The sequence below is a fragment of the Rhinatrema bivittatum genome, chromosome 2, assembly GCF_901001135.1.
Source record: "Rhinatrema bivittatum chromosome 2, aRhiBiv1.1, whole genome shotgun sequence".
In the NCBI taxonomy this organism is placed as follows: Eukaryota; Metazoa; Chordata; class Amphibia; order Gymnophiona; family Rhinatrematidae; genus Rhinatrema; species Rhinatrema bivittatum.
This window is the reverse complement of record NC_042616.1, coordinates 37403122-37417555: the sequence shown is the minus strand read 5'-3', so window position 1 is coordinate 37417555 and position 14434 is coordinate 37403122. Positions and strand designations below refer to the sequence as shown.

Here is a 14434-nt window from a genome sequence, read left to right as displayed (position 1 = left end):
GCGTGACAGCGGCCCTTGGACCAGCCCCTGGACCCAAAATTGGAGCGCGGCAGCAGGCCCGGCGCGTGTAAAGTTACGCCTGCTTCCAGCAGGCATAACTTTTGGGATAAAGGTAGAGGGGAAGTTTAGATAGGGCCGGGGGGGGGGGGGGGTTAGGTAGGGGAAGGGAGGGGAGGGTGAAGGAAAGTTCCCTCCGAGGCCGTTCCGATTTCGGAGGGCCTCGGAGGGAACGGAGGCAGGCTGCGCGGCTCGGCGTGTGCAGGCTGCCGATTTTGGGCAGCCTTGCGCGCGCCGACCCCAGATTTTAATGGATACGCGTGTATCTATTGAAATCCCGCGTACTCTTCTTCGCGCCTGGTGCGCGAACAAAAGTACACGTGTGCGCAGATTTATAAAATCTGCCCCAATTTGAGCACCTTCATCAACCCCTATATATTTGAATATGCTGCTCAAATTATTTTATGCTATAATCCTCAGTCAGAGAGAGTTTTTTGAGTTTTGCTTATTTTTCATTTATGGAGCATCATCTTTGTGTAGAATCTCTGGAGGCTCTTGCTTTTTGTTTTCTCAATGAAGCTTTTACTCCGGTATGGTATTTTGAGGTAAATTTTTAGAATGGACACGACTGAAGCTTTCACAACCCTCAGGGCATATTAATAATTTCACTTAACTGTGGATTGTGTGAAATATTGGCTTTACCACAGTCAATACTTGTAAATGGTTTCTTTCCAATATAGATTCTGATGGATAGTTAAATCACTTTTGTAACTATACCACACTCACTGAATGTAAATAGTGTTATTCCTATGTGGATTATAAGATTGATCTTCTGTCTAAAGCTGCTACCACATTCGGTACATATAAATGGTTTTACTCTACTGTAAATTCTCTGGTGGATTGTGATATTTCCTGTGTGACTAAAGCTTTTACCATAATCAGTGCCTGCCTTTCCAGTCCATTATTAATTCTCTGGTGATTTTACAGAGATTTTGTGTATCGGAATCATTCACCATACTCAGCACATACAAATGGGTTCATATTACTGTATATTCTCTGATCTACTGTGGTTTGCTTTCAAAATGAAGCCTTTACAACATTCACAAGTTAATACAATAACCTGACCTTTAGCTTCCTATATGCTGAATTTCAGTGCACAGTTTTAACACATAGATTAAAACTGTGGTTTGTGAGATAGCTCTTCCGACTGAAGCCTTTACCACACTCAGTACATGTAAATGGTTTCACACCAGTGTGTATTCTCTGATGGCTTGTAAGAGATGCCTTCCAAGTAAATGTCTTACTACACTCAGTACATATAAATGGTTTCACTCCCATGTGAATTCTCTGGTGCACTGTGAGGTTTGCCTTACAAGCTAAGTTTTTACCACACTCTTTACATGTAAATTGTTTCATTTCAGTGTGGTTTTTCTCATGGATTGCAAGGTATGGCTTACAAGTGAAATGTTTACCACACTTATTACATATAAATGGGTTCACTCCTGTGTGGATTCTCTGGTGCTTTGAGAAGTCTGTCCTATGACTAAAGCTTTTATCACATTCAGTACATGTATATGGTTTCACTCCAGTGTGGATTCTCTGGTGGGATTTTAGGTATGCTTTACAACTAAATGTTTTACCACACTCAGTACATTTAAATGGTTTCTCTCCACTGTGTATTCTCTGATGGATTGTGAAGTCCGACTTATGGCTAAAACCTTTACCACACTCAGTACATGTAAATGGTTTTACTCCAGTATGTATTCTCTGGTGGGATGTTAGGCATGTCTTCCGATTAAAGCTTTTATCACACTCTGTACATGTAAATGGTTTCAATCCACTATGGATTCTCTGGTGGCCTATGAGGTTTTCCTTTTGACTAAACCTCTTACCACACTCACTACATATAAATGGCTTCAATCCAGTGTGGGTTCTCTGGTGGACTGTCAGGTTTGCCTTATAAGTGAAGCTTTTACCACATTCTTTACAGGTAAGTGGTTTAATTTCTGTGTGGATTCTCTGATGGACTGTCAGATTTGCCTGCCAAATAAAGCTTTTATTACATTCACTACATGTAAATGGTTTTACTCCAGTGTGGATTCTCTGGTGGTTTATAAGGCTTGCCTTCCAATTGAACCTTTTTCCACAATCAGTACATTTAAATGGTTTTATTTCAGTGTGGATTCTTTGGTGGACTTTGAAGTTTGCCTTCCAATTGAAGCTTTTACCACACTCAGCACATGTAAATGGTTTTACTCCAGTATGTATTCTCTGATGGCTTGTGAAATGAGTCTTATGATTAAAATTTTTACCACACTCAATACATGTAAATGGCTTTACTCCAGTGTGGATTCTCTGATGGATTAACAAATTTCCCTTCCGACTAAAGCTTTTACCACATTCAGTACATGGAAATCTGTTTATTCTATAGTTGATTCTCTGCTGATTTGAGTGCTTTGTATTCTGCTCCAACCTTGTATCATGTTCTGTAGATGTAATTTGTCTTTTTCCTTTGTGAACTGTCTGTTGTGGGAAATCTGCCTTCATGCAGAAGTGTATTTCAGACTGAGTACTGGACAATTGTGTCACATCAGTATGGGTTTTTGTTTGCTTTGAAAAAGCTTTCCTCCTATTGAAGCTTTTATTCATTTCAATAATTGCATTTTGTCTCGTCCCATTACAGAATTCTGGGTGTTTTGTGATGTTTTCTTTCTGATTGAAGATTTTGTCACTATCAGTAGAAGAAATTGTTCTTTCTTCTGTGCAGCTTTTCTTGTATTTTGTGAGGCATGCTTTAGTAATAAAGCTTTTTGAATGCTCTGCTCTTATACACTGTCTTTCTCCTTTGTTTATTTCCTGGTGTTGCATTAGTTCTTGCTTACTACTGAAATCTCTTCCACACTCAGAACAGGTAAAAAGTGTCCCTCCTGTGCATGTTTTCTGTTGTACTTGTACCTTCTGACAGATGTCTGCAGATGTAGATGGTCTCTCTTCAGTGTGAGATCCCTGCTCTGATTTCAGAGTCACAGGATCCCTGAGGAATATCCCACATGCATCACATACACATCTTTCTTCTGTTGTCAGGTTTCTCTGCTCTTCCCCTGTATGTGGGATATTTCTGACATTTTGCTCACTCAGAGCCGAATCTAGTGTTGAATTTCTTTGCTTCTTTTCTTTGATGGATTGACTCCTGCATTTTTTACCCCACTCAGAACAGGAAGACATAGTCTCTGCATCTCTTTCTGATAAAATCTTGTTCGCCTCTGGATTCTCATTGAGCTCTCCATGATGTGTCTCTGTGTTATCGTATCTGGGATAATCAGTTTCTAGATAAAACATAAACAGTGGGTATTACAGCAGAAGGACAGTTTAATGAGTTCAGTAACACAATAATATTTCTTTATTCTTGTTGTGTTATTGCTATCCTATTGAAGAGGAACAGTGTGAAAGTTTTATAAGTATTCTGTCCTAACATTGGCCTGTAAAGTTATATCTTGTCCTCTTGCATGTGAAAGGAAGGAACAGGATGCAGAAATATTTTCTATCTCAGGTGACCATGGTTGACAATTTTCAAGGCAATTCACCCAGGTAAGACACAATTTAGACAAATTGGATGTTTGTACATTTCCCTCTCTCTGTGTATATAAATGTATGTGCAGACTGAGCAGAAGCATTCCTAGAGGTGGTTTTAGATTGGGAAAAGGCATTTTAAAATCTTTGGACATTATTATCCATTCCAAAACTGCTCGCACTGGGTGCAAGGGCAAAAAAACATCTACAGGAAAGCTCCAGAACTCAATGACGTCCATATTCAGACACAGTCCGGCTAGCAAAGTTAGCCAGATACATTTATCTGGCTAACTTTGGAGGCATATTCCTAAGCTACTCTGCCTCCTCGGACTTACCAGAGGTACCCGCTCCTTGGGGGCCTCATCTTTCTTTACTTTCAGATTACAGATAGGAACTGGTACTCGCTCGAGGGCCCATGTTCCTGGACACTCTGAAGATTCTCTACTGCCTGGAAGCTATTGCAGATACAGACACTTGTGAGTTACCATCGCTCTCTCAGAGCTTTCCCTGGAACCAGGTACTCGCTCCTCGAGGGCCTAAACCTTCTAGTTGGATGAGAATGTGAAGATACACCTCGGTCAGATCCAAAGAGGTCAGAAATTCCCCCGACAGCATAGCCATTATCACAGACGCAATGTCGCCTTGAGAAAATGCTTCACTAGTAGATGATGGTTGACGCCTTTGAGGTGCAGGATGGGACAAAAAGAGCCTTCCTTCTTTGGCACAATGAAATAAATGGAATATCGCCCCATATTTTCTTGAGATGTGGCCACTGGGACCACAGTCCTCAGACTGAGGAGCCTTGCCAATGTACCCTCCACTGCCTGCTTCTTCTGCAGGGAGTGGCAGAGATTCAATCAACACATCCCAAGGAACACTGCGAAACTCTATCATCTACCCTTCACCTCCAGGACCCACTGATCCAATGTGCTTTCGATCCACCTCTGATAAAAGAGAGAGAGGTGTCCCCCTATCTCCTGTTCCCAGGGGTGGGTTGGCAAACCTTCATTGGGAGGTTCCACCACCTGAGCCTGCCCCTCTTCTGGGTTGTAGGGGACAAAAGGACTGAGACCTATCGAAGGGTCGAGTCCTCTGAAAGGTCGCTCCTCTATAGGGTCAAAAACATTTGGATCCTCTAGCATGACCTCTCAAGTTAAGGGAGCGCTGCGCCTGCTTCTTATCCTCCAGCAAAAGAGGAACCAGAGATTTGCCCCACCTACTGGCCAGTTTCTCCAACTCGCTGCCAAACAAAAGTGAGCTGTTAAAGGGCAATTTGGTGAGGTTAGCCTTGGAGGTCACATTGGCCGACCAATTTCTCAACCATAACTGACGCCTGGCCGCTAATATCGAAGCCACCCCTCTGGTTGAAGTGCGGACCAAATCATAGCCCGCATCTGCCAAGAAGGCAGCAGCTGGTTCCAAGGAACAAAAAGAAGCCGCCAAGGAACAACAGGATAGTCCCAATCTTTTAATCATGAGCATCCTTCAAGACTGCTCCTCCTTCCATGAGAATAGTGGTCCGCTTGGAGCCTGCGCACACAAGTGCATCTACCTTCGGAAAAACATAAGCGATCTCTTACCACTGGATCGAGAGGGTACAGGCCTTCTAAAACCCAACCTCCTTTGAAATTAGCCTCTGGGGTGCCCCACTCAAGCTCAGTTAATTCCTGAATGGCCTCCATCACAGGGAAAAACAAGAAGCTTTACGCAGAGAAACCAAAATGGGATTTCTCTTTGACTCAGACACTGAATCTGCTCCAGGGACTCCCAGCATTTTCAAGGTTTGGGAAATCAGAGCTGGCAGTTCATCTCTATGAAAGAACAGTAACATAGTTTTATACGGTTCTAATCCAGGGGGAATTTCTCCATCCTCAAGAGAGGCAGGATCGGTGTCATCATCTGTGCCATCCTGATCTCCATCCAGAGGTTCTGCTGCTGCTCTAGAAGTACTCCAGTGCTTAACAGAAGGCCCAGGCAAGGTTCCTACCTGCACCTCTGCTCTAGGAGCATTGGACAGGGTTGAGGACTGCGCCTGAAGAAAGGATTGCAACCCCTGAAATTATTTTACCCATGAAAAAGGAGAAGTATCCAGACCAGGAGGTGTCTGAGGCATACTCACTGAGCTACCTTCCCTTGCTGAGGAACCAGTTAGGGGAGCTCCAAAATCAGGCGACCCCACCAGAGTCGTCGTTACCCAGCTCCACATCCAGCTGGGAAGAACTAGGCTTAGTGAAATCAAAGGAAGACAGTTTTCCCTGAGCCTCCAAACAGCGCTGGCACAAATCAGTGGGCACTCCTGGCTGAGATGCCCGAATATGACAAGCAGTGGAAACAGAAAGACACTTAGGCTTCTTAGGTATAGGCGCCATTATGGCCAACAATGTGCTAAGCGGTGGCCAGAGGCGTGCGTCTAGCTGTCTTACTATTTTCTATATGCGCTCAACTAGGCACCCAAAAATTATCCATCCAACATTTAGGAGCACACACCCAGGCACTTACCTAGGCAATAAAAAATAAGCACACAAAAAACTTAAGTACACAGTACCACTTGAGCACAGAGATAAGCATGCGGCCACCACAGTGTCGCTTTACATGGGCGCATAGACTATAAGCCTTGACTGTGTGTCCAAAAACTGGGCCGCAACCTGGACACACAGCTAGATGCTCACGCAAGACCGACAATCTTGCATGAAGGCAGCCTTAGAAAGCATGCAAAATGCCGTTGCAGCTTAGTACATGGTCTGCAGCAAAAAGACTCAGAGCGGGGCCTAGCTCAATCCGCTAGGCTGCCCATGTCCCTTGACTTCCCCCGGAGCGGGATGAACATCGGACCGGCACGCCAAGCTTGGAGACCGGGGGAGGAGGAAGTCTTGCACAACAAAAAAACCCCTCCTTCTAAGTCTCTGTATTTTTTTTTAAACTTACCAGAGCTCAGCCTTACCTGGCTGAGTATAGAGACAGTCTCCAACTACAGGCGGGGGAGGGCGTCTGCCGACACCGCCACGCTCTGCTTTCTGCACCTGCTGCCTTTCACCTGCTCAAGCAGCTAAGTCCATGCCAGCTGAAAAATCAGCTAACGGGCCAAGGCACTCGTCCGAAGGACCATGGAAATCACCTCAGGAATTCTCGACTGGGGGAGGGACCTTTTGGTATCATCGCAGGAAAGCGGGGCTTTCTTTTCTTTAAGACAAATTTCAGATTTCTCCTTCAAAAAAATACGAAGCAATCCCCATAGAGAGATGCACATCCACCATCTGCTGGAGACGGAGAATACTGGCAGACTGGGGTCATTGCAGGGTTATGTATACTGTGACGTCAGCTTGCTCCGTCTCCATCTGCAGGCAGGGAAGCATAACTCAGTGGTCCTGAGCCCATCTGTCTACACACTAGGATACGATATAATAAAAACAGCAAAAATTAAAATAAAAGGACCCAAACTTATCTAATAGATCTAATTAATCATGAGTAGTATTTAAATGTTATAACTGATACGCTTGTGTAAATAAATAGGCCTTTTACACCTGTAAAGTAGAAGACTGGGGCAAATAAGGAGAAAAGAGGGAGAACAGATCCAAAGCATCCCCAGCACCCACTGCTATTGAGGCAGGACAAGACTAGATTTGGCCAGGAGATTGGAGAGAGGAAATACCCTGCCTAGGATCTGACAGTGGCACGAAGTCTGAGACAGCCAAGAGCGGAGAGAAGTCCGGCAGCTCAGCCAGTACCAGACCAGGAAGTAAGCCTTCTCCTTCAGACGGTTCTCCAGAACTTGTCAAAACCTGCTTCAGAGATAAACAGAGGGAAACCGCCTGAAGTTGGGGCTGGGGATAATAAGCTAGCCATAACTATTAATCTAACGTGCAGGCTAAGGACCATGGCATGTTTAAACCGCTAACAGTAAAGAGCTGTATTTAGAATAAACTGGTGTCCAGTAGCAAGGATGTTAGGGACATGTGCTGTTATCTTCTAAATACTAATCCTGCAAACTCTAATAAATAAATGTCTAATTCTGTGGATAAAAACTTTGTCTTTTTCTGAACTTAGGGTCGTGAGGTGACATAGGAGGAAAGAGGGAGAACTGTCTGTAGCAGGAGTAAACCGAAGTGCCCTGTAGCAGACAGGTTCCTGAACTCCTAAACTTACCTACAATATGAAAGAAAAACAAAAATTGTCTTCATTTTTCATTATCATTTTCCAAAGAAAAACAGGCAGTAGCAGCCAGCCCTGGGACCCTCCACCATGGAGATCCTCTCAGCCCCAAAAATATTTGCATGTCCCCATCGCCACTGTCTCCACCACTTTGCACCTCCTCCTTGTTATCCAGCTCCATTGGTCACTCCTCTGCTGCAGAATCTTAAATGACTTTGGCTGACCCGAGGCCTGCACCATTATCAGCTTCTTCCATATAAGGAAATGGCGCTAGTGGGGGAAGAGAGACTGGGAATCACTCCTGTGCCATGCAGACCCCATGGAGGGGGGAAGACACTGAGCAGGAGATCTGGATGCATGCGGGGAGGATGAAGGGAGGGTGGGTGCATGGTCCCAGAACTCCTCTTTCCCCACTCTCCATTTTTACATTCATTTTATTTTTTTGGTTCTTTTTTAAAATTTAATTTTGTTTGGGAGAGATCAGAGAGGGGAAGGATTAGAAATGGCTGAAAGAGGAAGACTGGGTCTGTGGCAACTGAATACTCATTTGCTGGCCAGTCTCATTTGCTGGCCAGTTGGGGAATGTGGACATGGCCATCACAAGCCATCAAGGGGCTGGGAGTGGAGGGGTTCAACAGCAGCATGTGGGCACTTTAAGATCATGATCGATTGCACATTCTTGCGAGCAACAGCAGTGCCAGATTTAGAAATGTGTAGCACTCAAGCTCTACAGTTTAGTAAAATCCACAGGAATGTTCTGTTTTACCACAGCTTAAAATGGCCCCAGTGTGATCACAGCAGCACTCGCACATTTTTCACCCAAATCTCATCAGGAAACTGTCTCATTCAGAACTGTCTTTATCCTGATGTCCCAAGCTGCTAATACACATTTAGTTGGATTTATTACCCATGCCTTAGAATAAGAAATTCACCCAAATCAGAGTACAACATACTAAAATGGCAACATACAGTCACAGACTAAACTTGAAAATAAACATCTCAGCACAAGAATAGGCTGCAGCAGCAAGCTCGAGGCACTCATAGATAAAATTGTCCCTTACCCAGTGATCTGAGCATCTGATAATTCTCCTTCATCACTTTCTTGTGAAGCTCCTTCTGCCATTGTTCTAAATCCTCCCACTCCTCCTGGGAGAAATAGACAGCGATGTCCTCAAAGGTTATTGGGACCTGAAACACAAACACACTCGGCACCTTCTGCATCTCATCCATCAGGAGACCCCCTAGTGCTGGGGCTCAGCACGACAGGGAGAGTTTTCTGGGTAGAAATAGCTCACATAAAACAGCGCAGGCAGGAAATTGGGGGCAATCTCCTACCTGAGCAGAAGCTCTTGCTGGCATTTTCCTCTCTGCTTTTTGCTGCTTTCAAGATTAGTAATAAATTGGGGGCTCTTTCTCGGGTTGGGGAAGAGCTGAGTGTTTGCCTTTTGCAGTGCAGCTCAGGGGCGGGAGAAGGGATAAAGACAGGCAGAAGCTGAGATTTAGGGCAGAGGGTTTCTGATTTCCAGCTCTAAATCTGGTAATAAAAGAATGAAAGGGGGGGGGGGAAAGACTCTGCATCTCTCCTGCCTCCAACATCACACGGAAGCCCCGCCTCCTACTGGGCGCAGCTTGATGACATCACACAGGAGCGAGAGAAGCTTTACACTAAGCCCCGTCAGTGCCATTTCTGATTCTTTATGAATATTCATTGGCTCATTCTTCCATCTGGGCTTTTACATAAAGTTACTAAATCACATTCTGCTCCCCCGTCTTTAATATTAAACCTTTCCTTGCCTGCAAGCAACAGCATCTTAATCATTTATTTGTCTCAAGCTTTTCCAGCAGAAGCTTTCAACGCATGTTATAGCATAGTACAGCATGGCATGAGGTCTACGACAGACACAACCTACGTCTATAATACAATACTGAGTCTTTATAAAAGAGTGGTAAATATGTAATCCCTGTCCTGGTCAGCTTTTTGGCACAGGACAGTGGCGAACCGAGAGTCTCTGGCACCTGGGGGCCAATGTATTTGTGTGCTTCTCCAGCGCCCCTTCTTGTATTAATACTAGTTGCATCTCTAGACAGAAGAATTTGAGGGTGGAGGGAGCCAAAATAAAATGTCCTCATATTACACTCACCTCCATTTCATGGACCCCTGCTTTAAAATTGACTATAAAAAAAAGTCTCCATAAGAAAGTCCAAAGGGTCTTCTGCGTAATTTTAAAAAGCTGACCAGTTTCACACTTCTAGTAAAACTACTCTTAAAATTATTTGATGGCTATGAAAGTGAAGTCTGAAATGTATATAGGAAGGGACAGAATGTCAATATAAATCTTGCACTTCCAGTTCTGTAATACATTGTGCATCCACGAAAATTCCTCCAACAACGGAACTTGCATGTTTCCCTTACAACACATCATACAAAAAAATATTTTCAAATTCTAGTGTCACCTCACAATAATAGCAGACACATAACGCCCGAATTTTCAAAGCCCGTCGTGCATAAAATCTGGGAGAAACGCCCGTGGCCGAGCCAAGCACATTTTAGAAACAACCCAGCCATGCACATATCTCCTGGTACGTATAGACGTGCCGGGCCATCGAAAAGGGGCAGGGCGGGGCAAAGGAGCAGTAGGTAAGAAAACAAAAAAATTTACGCTAGCTCGGTAGGGGTTAGGGAGAAGAGGGGAAAAGAGAGGCAGAGTAAGAAGGGGAATAGGAAACTGGGAAAACCCTATTTGCGACGCCGCTCATATTTTTGTAAAATCGCCCCCGTTGCGCGCGTGCGAGGTTATCTGCCCGCACATGTACGCCGATATTAAAATCGGACACTATCAAGCTAGGTCGAGAGTACATTGTACAAATCTTATTTTTGTGTACCTTTCTTCACTCCAAATCACATCAAATCTTTCCTGATGTATATTGTGCCGTTCGTACTTCTGACTGTGCATGTAAAACTGGCCACTAAAACCTAGGCCACCACCAGACCCTCACCTCGAGTTACTAGTTGCCCCTCCTACAGTGGTATAAAAAGTTGACTAATATCTGTGGCACCCCAGAGGCTCGCTCTCTCTCCCCCTCCAGCCATCATGGATGCAAAATTTATAGCAAAATAATAAATCTAGGTCTAAGTGTGTAACAATGGAAAAACAGAACCACCATTCCTCATGAAATCAAGAAACATAAGGCATCATTTATAATAGTAGAACCATTCTAATAAAAGGATATTCTAAAAGTACTGACAAATAGAATAACTTCTTTTAATTAAAATCATATATCTTTTTTTTAAATTTCCCAAGCATCAATAAAATATTTCAAAACAGTACACATTTCAAATAAAACCCAATAATTAAAACTGATAAGGATTTTAAAAAGCCTCTTCTGTCCATGCCTGGGAACTCTTGATTTCCAATCACCCTGAGATTGTTGAGGATTAGGGGGTAAGGAGATAAGGAGGGGGGGGGGGGGGGCGCACAAACTTTATCCTCTCTCTCTCACACATACTCGCATGTCCATTCTCTCTCACACATACACTGTCACATATACATACACACATGGCTGCCCATAGTGAAACGCATAGAATACAAATTACTTACCATAATACACAAAACCATATATTTATTTATTTATTTATTTAGAGATTCTTATATACCGCGGTACGTATAGTTATACATCACCTCGGTTTACAGTAAACATTAATTTTAGCAACAGGCTTTACATTAAACAGTTTATACAATAAGTAAACAGTAAAGTAAATATAAGTTAGTAACAACTTTACATATAACAGTTTATAGAGTAAGTAAAAAATTCGCAGCTTGAGGCTTTATATGAATAATGTTTCCATAGACCAAGATATAATTACTGTAACTATAATCAACCATGTGTGTTTCATTTAAGTAATTAAACGCAAGAGTAACTTAAGCCATTAATCTGTTGGAGGTAACATTAAAGTCAAGTTCAAGTTGTTTCACAGAAATTGTAAACATGGGAAGGAAGGGGAAAGGGGAACAGTGGGAATCTCAGGGTAACACAAACATAGGGAGTGGGAAGAACATGATCAGAACATGGATCAGGTGAGAAATAATACAAGGAAACTGAATTTTAACAATTTTACAACAATTTTACAACAATTTTACAACAATGAAAAAGACTGAAAAAGAAATTTTACAACAATGAAAAAGAATGCTTAAATTCTATATTCCAGAAACATATCCCACAGCACAACACCAGATCAGCTAATAAGGCTCTGCTCACCATACCATCAGTAACAACTGCTAGCCTAACTACAACTAGAGAAAGAGCTGTTTACAGTGCTCCTGCTGATTTTTCCCCTCATCCATCCCCGGTTGAGGAACAGTCGTTCCCTGTAAATAGTTACCCAGTTTCCATATGTTCATGTTTTTCTCTTGTATGCATAGTTTACTGTTCTATGTAATGTAATGGCACTGCCAAAAAGTTCTATGTAATGACACTGCCAAAAGGTTTTAAGTTATCTGTAAACCGACACGATGTGCAAACGGTTGTCGGTATATAAAAATCTATAAATAAATAAATAGATAGATAGAGAAAGAGCAGCTTCAATAGCCGGACCTCGCCTATGGAACTCACTACCTGAAAACCTCAGGTTACAAAACGACACGAAACTATTCAATAAACAACTCAAAAAAACATTCCTATTTAAACAAACTTACAAAGACGGCATCTGTTAATAAAATCACCACCAAATATTCACATCAAGATTAGAAACCTTAGCACTGAAAAAAACTCGGACAAATAAATATTATCAATGCACAACAGTAACCATCAACTACCTAAACTGCTAGTACAGTTAAATGTATCCAATAACTACCCTGACTGTTTGCAAAGTTAAATGAAACCAAGCTACCTTTAACAAATCAAAATATCACCATGTTACTTATAGTAAAGTTAAATCTTAACTAGTGTACCTGTTTTTAACTGCTATGACACCCTTTCGGGCTGATACAGTAAAGCGCGGCTGTAGTTACCCTATTTTTAACCCGCTTTGAACGCATATTTTGGACGCGTAAAGCGGACCCCGCAATTCAGTATCCAGTTTTAAGTGTCCTTACTCCTTGCCGAAATGGACGCGAATCCATCTCCGCCCGCCGCATGTTTATGATATGTTAATGATCGATTTAGCTATTCCCTCCGATACAGTAACATGCGCCCAGATTACCGCCTCTTTAACCTGAATATTTACCGCCTACCCTGACCCTGGCGTTAGTGTGGCGTTTAGTCAGCTTCGCCCGGCCGAAGGTCCAAGCTGCGACCTTGGACGTCTGACCTTGAACATCCGGCCGGGTGCTCAAGGCAGCGGGGCCTACAGGCGGGAAGGTCCATGGAAGGAAGCCACGCCTCGGACTTCCAAGGTCGCGGCGTCCGTTCATGGATCTTCCCACCTGTATCCGGGCATCCATGATCGGAGGCCCCGCTGCCTTGAGTGCCCGGCTGGACGTCCAAGGTCGCGGCTTGGACGTCCGGCTGGGCGCTCAAGGCAGCGAGGCATGTAGAAAAGAACTATCCACTTACCTGGTGGAATGACATTTCAAATGACAGGTACCAGCGCACCCTGGATACTGTATAGGCGCTGCATACCGCTCTATACAGTAAAACTGATTGCGAACACCTACCGCTTCATTGACGCACTTTGGATGCTGCTTGGATTTGCGTCTAATTTGAATACCGAATCGAGCGGCTTGTGAACCAAAATGTGCGCGCGGCAAACGAGCGGGCGCCCGGCCCTGCCGCACTGTTTCTTACTACGCGTCCTTACTGTATCGGCCCGACTGTAAGAAGTTGTTATATTTATATTTGCTGTTATATCTGTTATGACATTCATTGTAATAAGTTGTTTTACTTGTAAACCGGAGTGAAGGCATGTACCAAACTTCGGTATATAAACACACACAAATAAATAAAATAAATAAACATGCTCTTATACATACCCAGAGCCTCTCTTTCTCACAGACACAGACACACTCTCAGGCTCTAAGACCTTCTTTCTTCCCCCAATGCCCACAAACATGCTCTTACCCCCCCCCCCCCCCGATTCTCTCATACACCCACACACAAGCTCTCAATCTCACTGGCTCCTTCATAAACACACACACATTCTCTCTCTCTCTCTCATACTCTCACACACACACACACACACACACACACACACACCCCTATTCTCACACAAACTCTAGGAAGGCACCCATTCATTCTCATATACAGACACACCCCCAGGCAGACTCCCATTCATACACATGCACACACAGAAGGCAGACCCCCTCCTCTTTCTTTTGCCAGCAACCTCAGAGCCTCTCTCATTCCTCTGCTGCTGCTGTCACTGTTGCCGTGTGTATATTTGGGGAAGTGCCAATCGCTGTTACTGGCATTGAAGGTAGGAGAAATGGTATTGTATTGGAAACTTGTAAAACAACCAAACATCGTACAAAAAGCTACGGAGAAATTCAAGACCAGTGCCAACAGGAGATGTGCCCCGGGCTTCAATTTCAACCAGGGATAAAAAGTGTGGTTGAGCACAAAAAAAACATTCATTTAAAACAGATTCCACAAAGTTCATGTCCAACTTTATAGGACCTTACCCTGTCACCTGACAGTTGGGACCAGTGACTAACCACTTATGTCTACCTCCATCTCTCCAAATACACAACTCCTTTCATGTGTCACTCTTAAAACCTGTGGT

At 43.5% G+C, this 14434-nt stretch overlaps 1 protein-coding gene across 2 annotated transcripts; it reads right to left on the bottom strand.

Moving 5' to 3' along the window:
- Window positions 1-316: 316 nt before the first annotated feature.
- Window positions 317-9304, bottom strand: LOC115083842 (oocyte zinc finger protein XlCOF6-like). 2 transcript variants are annotated; one of them, XM_029587872.1, is made up of 3 exons: window positions 9052-9304; window positions 8778-8904; window positions 317-3323 (listed from the first exon to the last, which is right to left on the bottom strand). In XM_029587872.1, exons 1-3 carry the CDS (start codon window positions 9073-9075, stop codon window positions 1147-1149), a joined length of 2328 nt encoding a protein of 775 aa, XP_029443732.1. In that variant the 5' UTR covers window positions 9076-9304; the 3' UTR covers window positions 317-1146. The 2 variants fall into 2 exon arrangements, with proteins under 2 accessions (XP_029443732.1, XP_029443731.1); XM_029587871.1 differs by having other exon boundaries at window positions 8778-9304.
- Between the last annotated feature and the right edge of the window lie 5130 nt (window positions 9305-14434).